This window comes from Capra hircus, chromosome 14 (genome assembly GCF_001704415.2).
Source record: "Capra hircus breed San Clemente chromosome 14, ASM170441v1, whole genome shotgun sequence".
NCBI lineage: Eukaryota > Metazoa > Chordata > Mammalia > Artiodactyla > Bovidae > Capra > Capra hircus.
The window spans coordinates 81910629-81922975 of record NC_030821.1 but is presented as its reverse complement, the minus strand read 5'-3'; the positions used below and the strand labels follow the sequence as shown (position 1 = coordinate 81922975).

General features: G+C 41.2%; 1 protein-coding gene across 3 annotated transcripts; it reads right to left on the bottom strand.

Annotated features, from left to right (window-relative positions):
- On the bottom strand, positions 811-9412 carry PTP4A1 (protein tyrosine phosphatase type IVA, member 1). 3 transcript variants are annotated; one of them, XM_018058801.1, is made up of 6 exons: positions 9229-9412; positions 5503-6050; positions 4238-4330; positions 3823-3953; positions 2913-2987; positions 811-2196 (listed from the first exon to the last, which is right to left on the bottom strand). In XM_018058801.1, exons 2-6 carry the CDS (start codon positions 5605-5607, stop codon positions 2079-2081), a joined length of 522 nt encoding a protein of 173 aa, XP_017914290.1. In that variant the 5' UTR covers positions 5608-6050; positions 9229-9412; the 3' UTR covers positions 811-2078. The 3 variants fall into 3 exon arrangements, with proteins under 3 accessions (XP_017914290.1, XP_017914293.1, XP_017914292.1); XM_018058804.1 differs by having other exon boundaries at positions 5503-6047; positions 9229-9349; XM_018058803.1 differs by lacking the exon at positions 9229-9412 and adding an exon at positions 8790-9007.

Genomic DNA, 12347 nt, shown 5'->3' with positions numbered 1-12347 from the left:
ACTCAAAATGTTTTTCACTAATCATGAAGGACTTCTCAATAAACACAAATGCTATTTTACGTGTTCTGTGATAATACTAATTATCATGTAGTGATCAATTACACTTCCCAAGAGCAGGCTGCAAAACAAAACAACCCAGGTCAAGTTAACTAGGCCGTCACAAAAGATCTAAGATTTAAAGAAACAATGGCCCCCAGGACCCCCTTTTATTTTAGCTTCAAGTTTCAAGAATGGAGTATATTAAATGCTAAATTGGTATATGAAGAGATGGAATCAAATTCTTTAAAACAAAAGGTGAAGCATTGTTGCTCACTCAAATTTTGAGGCTATTACTGAGTTTTATTTAAAAAAAAAATCAGACATGTGTCTCTTTCAGATTAACATTGAAATACACAAAAGCTTTTCAGATGGCTGAAAGTTAACTTCACATGCCAAAAGCTTAGATTTGAATTAACTTCAAAACTTAAAAAGGTATGCAATTATTGATAAGCAAATGAGAACACATGCCTGGAAGGTAAGCTGCACAAAACCACTTGGTTGGTGGAACTGCGCTTCAATTCATGGCCTTCCTCTACTAGTTTCTCCTCAGTACAGAATCGGGTCATTGGTCCAAAGTTATCTAAACCTTAAAAAGTTTATAATGGAAAGCACTTTCATTAAAGTTCCCTAACTGTGTCTGCAAGGAACTTATCATGTCAACTTCATTTAATCCTTCATTTGTTAAACAAAATCCACACTTCAAATGGCACTAAGAGCAATTATTTCATGCGGTGTCCTACAAAGTAAGTTAGCGAGAAGCAAAACAACTTCAGTGACGATAAATGCATATCATCATTTATTTAATGTTTAAGCTCTTGCACTAGATTTTTACAAGCTGGTGAACACTGACAAATTATTTCTCCCACAGAACTATAACCACTTGTTCCCAGACAGTATAAATATATGGTTGAGCTAACGTTAATACACATCACCATTTTATCAATTACATAATAAAACAAATTGTCAAGTATCCAAATATTAAGTTACACAGCTCAAAAGGTATATAAAATATTAAATGTCTGCTCAATTCATTAGCAGAAACCCACTTTTTTTTTTTTTTTTGCAAGAGAGGCTGGGAATCACACTTCAAACAAAACTAAGTCGGTAAACAACTTCAGGTAAGTATGAAAAAAAATTACAAGAATTTCAGAAATTTTGATTTAAGAATTGTTTTAGTTACAGTAACAAAGTATTTCTACCTTTTAAAAAAATATTTACTAAATTAAAGCGCATATTCTACATGTTCTGCACAAGACAAAGGCAACATTTTACTAAAAATACTTAATAGCCCCCTCCCATTCTTTTTTAGGCCCTCCCTGTAAGTTGCACCCCAAAGTGCAAACATTAAAATGAACTGTAAGGCTTTTGTCTGGAGACATTAAAGACATGTGCTTCTGTACAATGTAGATTTTCAAAATGGAGGCCTTCTACAACATAAAATGAGATTTATAAAGATATTAAATAATCACTGTAAGACTTGGTTAATAAAAAGGGAGCAAATCTGATGTATACTGGTATGAATGTGGGAGATGTAAACATATTGTGAGCAAACAAACCTCATAGGCCCTATTTTCTATGTTTGAAATGATGCAAGGAATAAACCACATAAGGTCCAGAGTGTTCATAGTTCCTGGGATTTGTTCTATATGATACTAAAAATATACAAGTATTGTGCTGGGTATTTTGGCACCTAGTCTTTCTAAATTTCTTATATATTGGTAAGATTCTGGCATGGAAACAGATTTAATGACATGACTCAATACTGCATGATTTCAGGAAAGGTCAATTGGTATAAATTATAAGCACATATTAAATGCTGAACAGCAAGAATTCTTTACTAGTATCCAAATAGGCTGATCATAACCTGAACAGAGTCTACAATTCTGCCAGGCCTATGGCCTGGTGAAACTGCTTTTCAACACTCCTATGGAAGCTTCATCAGACTTATTCACCAAGTCAACCGGGCTATCTGCTATGTACGACAAATTCCATTCCATCTCAGCTTCCACTTCCAATCAATGGTATCATGCACCCTGGTTTTACTGAATGCAACAGTTGTTTCTATGCCCATTGGAGTCTTTGAAGCGCAGCCGCATTTTAGGACGATACTTCTCCAAATACAAAAGTTGCTTGCTGTTAAAAGCTCCTCGCCGCTTTCTAGAAGGAAGAAAACAAAGGAAGTAATTAAAGCAAAGTCCTTCTAGCATATTAACATATACTGTTCCATAGAAGGCAATTATCACCTTTCTTGTAGCAATTTATCTTCTGATTATTAAACTGTGACTTAATGGAGAAATATGGACTGGCAACATGTATAAAGGGGAAAAGAGCTGTAAAAAGTTAATTTTCTAAATCTTTGGGGTGGTGGTAATTAAAATATGAATCCATTCATATAAAGTCCAAGAAAAGGCAAAACTAGTTTACTGTAATATGTGGCCAAAAGAGAGTGCCTCTGGTGGCTGGGAAGGTGACTACAAAGAGCCATGAGGGCATTTTCTGGAATCACCAAAATATTCTATACACTGCATTGAGTAGCTATTTTATTTAGCTGTTATGGTCAATTCATCTATCTTTGAGATCTATGTATTTTACTCTATATAAATTACACCTCAATAAAAAGGCAAATAAACAACTTCATCAAGAATTTAAAGTAAATCAATAATTCACAGAATTATTACTGGATTAGAATTTTTACAATATGAACATCTACATGAACGGGAAAGATATTTCCTGGTGCCAATACTATCTCAAGAATGAACAAAATGGTCAGATAGGCTCTTAGAAACAAATTGCTTTCACAGTATTAATATATTTAAATTCAACATTAATGAGGAAATAAAAAGTGCAAATGAAAGAGCTTATTAAATACATACTGTCTTATGAACTGTACTGCATCTTCGTATTTCATTCCACCTTCAATTAATGCTAGGGCAACAAGCACTGGAGCTCTGGGAAGAATTTTTGATATATTATTTTTCAAAGTCAAATTCTGGAAAATTCAATACTCCAAACATTCCCCAATCCAAACTACTATTATTTATGCCACACTTCCTGTGTTAGTATTTATAGAAAACGTTGGACATTAATAAAATATCACTTTGGCATCAAATCCAGGTTTTCATCTAGAACTAAAAAGAAAACTAGTAACTACATAAACTAACACAAGTCAGTCTAGAAATTTAAGACCTGTATTACTGGAGAGCAGTATCCTGATAAATGTTGACAATACTTCCTTAAGTTCCTAGCAGTGAAAAACACTTTCCACTTAAGCATCTTTCAGAAAAATTTGCTTTGTTTCATGATCAATTAGACTGAGACACAGCTGCATGCCCACCTCTGCAGGGCCATGCTGTTTCATTTCACTCTTCTCCACTTGGACTTTTTTGGGGGCAACAGGGGCCAAGGGCATCGGTAATTATATGGACACATGTATTCTGGCACTACTGGGTAATGAGTTCCTACTGAATCAGGATGCAAAAATAAACCATATTCAATGCAAAACCATCTTAGTGATTTTCCCAGTAGGCTTGGACACTAGTATAGGTACAACTTAGAACACATAATTAAGCAATTGTGCCCATGGAAGCAAGTTTAAATTTTAGCAATAGCACTCGTCAGTTCCAAATATACTGGAATACATTACTGTTACACTCACCTACTTTCATTAAGCCAACAAAGCAAACTGATTCACAAACTGGTGACTGTCTTTATAGGAGTCAAAAGTGAAGCTTTCACTAAAAATTAAGATCCACACCATTAAATGGGTTTAAGAAACTCTCTTACCTGCCAAGGCCTGCAACACAATGAACAGCAATACAACAACCAGGGTCTTCACGAAACTTAATTTTCACAAGACTTAACCAATCATCAACAATCTGGTTAGATGGTGGTGCGCCATCATCAAAAGGCCAATCCTAAGTCAAAAGAATATACATCTTAGATTTTTAATATAAATACCACACTAATAGTTCTAAAATTCTAACACCCAAATGTTTTCAAATTTTATCTTTAATAAGTGCTTCTTTATGAAACCCCACAGTCAATGAAATGCAAATAAATGCTGAATCTTTATGAAGATCTTTTATTACTTCAAATCTCTGGTCAGCTTTCACCTTTATTTGCAAACTAAGACTAATTTTACAACAACTTAAACTTGCAGCACAGTACGATAAACACAGAGGAACCATTAAACACTCACGAGAACATGGATGCCTTCCTTCTCCACAAGAGTAGTGTCGTAAGTTGCTTCACATACTCTTACAATTGTGGTAACTCCATACTTCTTAAGTTCCTGGATAAAAACATGGAAACAGCGAAGGATTTATACAAACGTTATTCTTTTGTTTTGTTCTTATTTTTAATGGGCTCTAGAAGATGGGATGGAAAAATAATCACATTATTCTTGCTCACAGTTTGCCATTTTGATCATCTAACAGGTATTGCTGGTTAACAGACGATCATCTATGTTGAAAAGAGAAAATGACTATACTAAAATAGCACTGAACAGAAATGTTAAACCACATATTTTTAATAAATTTTAAGTTTAAAAAAAAGTCCATGACCCTTCATATCCTGAAGTTGTTTACAGTCATGGCAACGCTGGCTGGCTGAGGCACCGACAAGAGGATCAGAAGCCATTCAGGAGCCAAAGGAATCACTCATGACAGTCATCTGACTTGACATATATTAATTCTTTAAACTTCTTCTCATTTGCAGCATACAGTATATAGTTAGAGCCTTAAAAATATCCTTAAAGAATCTAAAATCTCAAAAATGCAGTGTTAAACTTCCCACCATTTAAGATTATAGGTTTTAAAATGCAATATATTATTACTAATTATAACACTTGGCATTTAAAAAATATATTGACGATAAAATTTAAAAGCACTTCTATGATCTGGGAGGCCTATTTTTTATTTGATTATCTATAAGTATTTATAAAATAAAAGGCAAACAAATGAATTATTCAACATTACAATCCTTTCTGACAGTCAAAAGAGGTTAAGCAGTGGGACAGTTTTGACTATCTAGCAACCACCAGAAACAGAATTATATCAGTGGCTGGAAACTGTATCCTAAGCGTCAAAAGAGGGCCAAGACATAAACTAACTTTGGTTTATAGTTGTCAGCCATTATGCTTAGAAAATGTAAAAAACCCACAAAGTGAGCCTCCTTCCAACTTTACAAGCAACAGCCACAAGTAACAGTCCACATATAAATTTAAATGAAGAAAACTGTGAGGCATGAAGAATTAGATATTAACTTATAAACCTAATCTATTTCAAATACATGGCCTTCTCAAAAATGTATAAAATAATTCACCTAACCTAGAGAAGACAGTGATATATCTGGGAGTCGGAGCTACTGTCATCAACCACCTCACAATTTTCAAAATACTGCTATATAAAAGCTTTACCATTACACTACAATCAGGTTAAGCTATTAAAAAGCATCAAAACTTACCTCTATAAATTTGCTTAATGTTGCATTAGTTGGGTTGTGTGTAATAAGAAATCTCATGTTCCTGTATGTAACTTCCACAGGAGCTGGGCGGTTCATTCGAGCCATGTTAATTTACTTAAAAAACACTCAATAGGGATATGAAAGAATTTAAAAAATTGAATACAGAAATGATGCGAAGAAACACAGTCAACTTTAATATACTCCACTTGAAATTCTCAGTGCTTTTAAGTATGAAGTTGGGAGTAATGAATGAATGAACCTCTTAACAAGAAGCAGCAATTCTTCAATCCAGTAATACTGAGGCAATAGAAAGGAAGTGCACTGAGGTTTACCCCATCCAGATCAGAATTCTTGTATAAAAATGCTCTGTGGATTTCAATTCAACACCTCTGTGTCCAGGTTAACCAGTCTTATGGGGGCTTCTTGGTTGAGCAGTAATGAATTTCTGCAGCTCACTTGTCTGCATAGAGGTCGTGCTGTGCCTGGCAGTAATCTCCACTGCCCTTCAGAAACTCCATAAATGTGTGACCGAGAACACCACAGAACTGCTGTTTAAAAGAGAGAAAAATGTTGCTTTCAATTCAAAAGGAACATGTTATGTTTTTACAGTATTTAAGTGCATAGCTATCTTTTCAAATTCAGGCCCAAGCTAACTTTTTAACTTTCACTTGAACCACAAAAATACAAGGGTGACTACAGGTTAAGTCAATAAGCAAAGATAACTTTAAATTGAAATTACTGATCTAATACAAGTACTGCTTAAAGAATATCACTGTTACTTTTGGTGAATATCCCTTATATACATTCTTCTATTAATTACTCCTGTTAATACTTAGCTATTTGCTTTACACTGTTATAAACTATTATGCACAACTTTCTACATTGATTTTTTCCAACTGCCAAAATATTTTTATGTATCACAAAAATTCACTATATTGGTCAATACATTTAGAAAAGAAACTGGTTTTCAAAATGCTACCATATATACTGTCCCATTCATTCCTTCACAACCTATTAACTTACTATTTCCCTTTAACAGTTATCCCTCATCTGAGTCTGAAGGTTAATCAACTAGTTAAGTGAAATACAAGCACACTACATACACATACATAGAACTTCCATTTATAATTATAAAAAAGATGTTCATAATTGTAATACTCTTTTGTATTTTAAAATAAAAATTTCACTAATCCCGTCTTAAACTGAAATCTAATCCAAAGAAAATGATAGAGGGAAGTGGTAGTGTTGTTTAGTCCCTAAATTGTGTCTGACTCTGCAGCCCCACTGACTAGTCCATCAGGCTCCTCTCTCTCCATGTGATTTTACAGGCAAGAATACCAGTGTGTGTTTCCACTTCCTGGGGTGGTAATCTAGGGAACTGGTGGTGGGGTGGTGTGAATTACCTTACATTTTGCCCACAAGTCTCAAAAAGCAAGTTAACTGTTACCAATTATACTTTTCCCAAGCTCCCCTTAAAGACCTAAATGAGTTTTATGCTAACATCAAACATAATATGAATGTTCACAGGATATTTTCAGAATATATACAGGAAAAGCACTGATGTTGACATTAGTCTTATTCCAAGTAGTTTATAAGGAACTTGTGTGGTGGGAAGTAAACAGGACTGAAAAAATATTAACAGCAGGTTAACAAGAGCACGAAGAGCCAGCCACTGCCTCAAACACTTTACAGGTATTCTAGTGGATAAATTATCTAATAAAATCCTTATACTACTTCCTTAGAATGAACAGTTTATTCTGGCACCTTTCCAATGACAGTGAATTAAAATATAATCTGCAAAGTTGTTAAGGTCAAGGGCTCTTATCTCAGTATTCTGATTTCCAAGTGCTACCCTCTTTCAATTGAAAGCTCTTTTAGACAGTATTGCACACCACTGATTTCCTTATTTAACAGCTAAAATTCCTGATACTGCCTAGTCTGGCCATATCTTTTCCAAGTAGGCCGTTTAAGGAGAAATCAAAGAAAAAAATAATTTATTTAACAAAACGGTGGTTATTTCAGTTTTGTTTTTTTTTCTTCTGAGTGGAGCCACGCTGTGATTGTGGGGGGTGGGTGGATGGGGGACAGACAAATTATGGATTTCCACAAAAGCATAAATATCTAACGTCTTTCTGTTTTGCCCAAGACGTTCCCCTATTTTCAATTTCTTCGCCCCAGCAAAAACTATCTATGAAAGGAAGTTCGGAAATCCCAAGTAATTTCCCCATCCCACTTATCAAATGCATATAATCACAGACGACCGGGGCGGCGGCAATATCTGTGCAGAAATTTGTCATATTGTAGAGTCAAAGCAATATATCTCTGTAACTGTTTGACAAATGGTTAATTGGAGTTTTTTCCACAACTTATACTCTATATAATGCACCTGGAACAATGCATGTATAAAATGCTGCTTACTCCTGAGAATGATCTAGCATTCCTGTCTTCAATTTTTTTCACTGCCATCACACAAAAATTCATATAAAGAGTAACAGGATGGGAATTTCCTGGAGGTTCAGTGGTTAGGACTACGCGCTCTCACTGTGCTGAGTTTAGCCGCTCTGTAGTGTCCGACTCTGCGACACCACGGACCGTTTGCCCGCCGGGTTCCTCTGCCCATGGGGATTCTCCAGGCAAAAACACCGAAGTGGGTTGCCATGCCCTCCTCCTCCAGGGCATCTTCCCAAACCAGGTCTCCCGCATTGCAGGCGGATTCTTTACAGTCCGAGTCACCAGGGAAGCCCGAAAATACCGGAATGAGTAACCTATCCTTCAGGGATCTTCCCGACTCACGAATCGAACCGAGGATCCGCGTTGCAGGCTGATTCTTTACTAGCTGAGCTACCAGGCAAGCTCTGCGCTCTCACTGTCAAGGGTTCAACCCCTGACTGGTAAACTAAGATCCCACAGGGCTTTTCTTGCGGCCAAAAAAAAAAAAAAAAAAAAAGGCTCATAATCTAGATCTCATGAAGTCAACGGTTCCAGACTACTGTGCAAACAACTTAGTATTCGTGGAATACTAGAGTTCCACGGGCAGGAGCTCAACCTCATTGTGGTCTGGTTGGCCACGGTACCACAAGCCGGCCAGAGGCAACAAGACGAGTTTCAAGAAGAGCCTGAAGGGCCCAGATTACAGAGCACCATGAGTCGCTCGAGGCCTGAGCGGAGCGTGCCAGCAGCTCCCACGGCTCTAAGGCTGGCCGCTCCTCGCCTGCCGGCCCGCCCCGCCCCGGGGCGGCGACAAGCCCAGACTTGCTCCCGCCGGCCGGGAGGGGCGGGCGGCTCACCTGGCGGGGCCGCGCAGCCTGGGTCACGGGTCCGCGCCGCGCCTTCAGTCCGGCGCCGGCGCCGAGGCCATTTTGTCCGAGCGCCGGTCGCGGCCGCGGAGCGCAGGATGGCCGCACAGGCCGAGTCCCGCCGGCCCGCGCCGGAGTCCCGGCCCGGTCCGCGAGCGCTTCGTTGCCCGCCCGCCCGCCGGGTCCGGGGGCGCGCCCGCAGCACTGACGCGCAGCCCGCGCCCCGCCCGGGCCACGTCCCCGCTGCCGAGCCCCGCGGCAAACAAAGGGGCCTGGGGCGCCGGCCGGCCCGCCGGACGTCAGGGCCGGCGACGGTCACAAAGCGGCTTCTGTGCCGCCGGGCGCCCCGCCCGCCGCCGGGCCTCGGGCCGGGACGCGGGCGGGCGCCGAGCTGCTAACAAAGGCGGCGGCGCGGGGCGTGCGTACTCACAGGAATATGTCTACTCATTGAAGATTGTGGCCTAACCATACAGCCGGTCCCGAGGCGGCGGCGGCGGGGCAGGGGCGGCGGCGGGCGTCGTGCGGCGGCGGCGGCGGCGGCTTCGCGGGCGGCGGGGGCACCGGAGTCGGTCCTGCAGTGAACGGCCCGGGGAAGAGCACGCAGCCTCGCCGCCCGCAGCCCAGGCAGCCAATGCGCGCGTCGCAGCGCCCTTGCGTCATAGGCTCTCCCATTTATACCTGGAGTGACGTGAGGGCCCCGGTGACCAATCGCAGCCAGGCTCCTGGCCGAACGCCGGCGACAGGGGGCGGAAGCCCGGCCCCGCGGACGTCACGGCGCGGCGGCGGCTACCGGCGTGAACCGGTTGATGAATGGCGGCGGGCCGCCGTCGGAGCGCTGGCCAGCGGGGGAGGGGCGGGGAGGTCCGGGAAGGGCGCGGGAGGGAGACCGGGAGCGGGAGGAGACGCTCAACTGCCTGCCTAAAACCCCAGAGGGCAGAGGACACCCTCGTCACCGGAGGAGGCCTGAAGCTGGCCTCGGCTCAGCACGCAGTGCCGGCTGGGCCGGCATCGAGCCGCAGTCCCAGCCCGGGCTCCTTTAGCTGAGAGTCAGATAGATCACAGTCCGCTCTACCCGCGGTTTTCCCGGGCACCGCGCCCCGCGATCCCCATCGCCAGACAATGGTTCTGCGGGCTCCGCAGCCCTGACTGCGGGCGAGCCGAAGCGGGCGCTCTCGAGCAGGACGGGAGTGATTCAGCGAGCAGCCCACAGGAGACGGGAGAGTGCCTTGGATGCGCATAAACTCTCCTGCTCCCCACAGGCGGCTTTGGTCGCGCCTTCACACGACGCATGCGGGCGACTGCAGTTGGCTCGAGCGTGGCATTTGGAAATCGCACGCGTCCTTTGTACCTCTGCACATCTGATGTGTTGTCACGGATCATGAAAGGTTAGGCAGCGCTCTAAAAATTAATCTTCGGTTTGGTCAAGGATTGATATAATTGCGTCAAAGCTAAAGCTTTCCTTTTTGTTCGTTTTCAGAACTCTTTCACTCTCTTCATAATTAAGGCCCATCACCATTGTTCTGTTACACAAGGGCAGCTCTGTCATTTGTAATCTGAAAACTTTCTCCTCTGCTTTCTAGAAGGAATAAACCCGAATTTTACTTGCTTTGAAGAACTCGGTTTTCTACTAACATTAAGGCCTTTTGTTTGCTGTTTTCATTGAGCATAGATTGGAGAGGCTTTAGGGATCAATTTTTTCTTTAGTGTACAGACGCATTTTAGGATTTATTTAGAGTTTCTACTTAGAAATTGTGCTTGCATTGTTATTCAACTTTTTAATAAACATATACTCTATAAATAAAGTAAGTGCTTTCAGTAAAGAGGTTTGGGTCGACCGCAAGGTTTTAGAGGAACCGAAATCAAATTGTCTTCGTTTTAAAGAAATTGCTTGCCTTGGAAACTTTTGACTCCATCTAAGTAAGGAAAAATCAAAGAGCTTGAGAAATAATGCCCTTTCATTACATAAAAATTTAAAACTTTTACATGGCAAAAGGCTTTTGACAAACGTAAATTATTTAATGACCCACTGAAAGTATTGGTGATGTATCATGGGCAGAATTAACACCTTAGTGAATAAAATACTGAAGTGACATTTACAAGAGTGTGGTTAAAAAACATGTTCAGTCGGTGACTCTCCATCCAAAAGTTTGTCCTCACAGTGGTGCTACTTGGAAGAGTGAGAGCTTTTAAACAACTGAATTTGGTGGGATGAGACGTAAATTTAGCCAAGCAGAGCCAAATCAGTATTAACCAGTTTTCTTGTAGAACTTGTGATACAAGTCCAGCCTTGTGAGCCAGATCCTGTAATTAATTATCACAAGCAGTGCTGACACAAAATATCCAGTTAGCTGTTGCTCATCAAGCTCTGAAAGCTAGACTCAGACTCAAAAGTGGACTAATCAGCTTTTCGGGGGATCGGGGAGGGTGTGGTCTTTGCCGCTCCTGTGCGGTACCACCTTGTCCTACTTTGAAAACATGCCTGCCATACCACCTAGCAATCCCACTGCTCTGCATACACACTGAGGAAACCAGAATTGAAAGAGACACATGTACCCCAATGTTCATCGCAGCCCTTCCAGGGCATGGAAGCAACCTAGATGTCCATCAGCAGATGAATGGATAAGAAATCTGTGGTACCTATATACAGTGGAATAGTACTCAGCCATAAAAAAGAATACATTTGAATCAGTTCTAATGAGGTGGATGAAACTGGAGCCTATTATACAGAGTGAAGTAAGCCAGAAAGAAAGACACCAATACAGTATACTAATGCATATATATGGAATTTAGAAAGATGGTAATGATAACCCTGTATGCAAGACAGCAAAAGAGACACAGATGTAGAGAACAGTGTTTTGGACTCTGTGGGAGAGGGCGAGGGTGGGATGATTTGGGAGAATGGCATTGAAACATGTATCATATCATATGTGAAACGAATCGCCAGTCCAGGTTCGATGCATGATACAGAATGCTTGGGGCTGGTGCACTGGGATGACCCAGAGGGATGGAATGGGGAGGGAGGTGGGAGGAGGCTTCAGGATGGGGAACATGTGTATACCTGTGGTAGATTCATGTTGATGTATGGCAAAACCAATACAATATTGTAAAGTAATTAGCCTGCAATTAAAATGAATATATTTTTTAAAAAAGAAAAGACATGGATGAAAAACTAGGTGAAGTTTTTGCCCTTAAGAAAAAAAAAAAAAAAACTTGAAACAAGATGTATTAATAAACATGGTCTTGCTCACCAGCTCACTAAAGTTTCTCAGGGTAGTCATGGGCCTGCCACTTTGGCAGCTGCCATGGTTATATGTGTCCTGTGGTGGTAGGGTTCACTGCTAAGCATGTGTGCTATACTGAGCCCAGTAGTTTTAAGCTGCTGATTAAAACTACTTAGAGACCAGTGGTCCATCCTGTCATTGGTTAGGAGGCTCCTGTGGTCAGAGTACTACTCACCTACCTCTATAGATTTGCACTTGGAGCATCAGCACCTGAACTTGTTAAAGCAGTATTCAGACGAAGCTAACAGGCTTGCAAATAGTGTTCCAG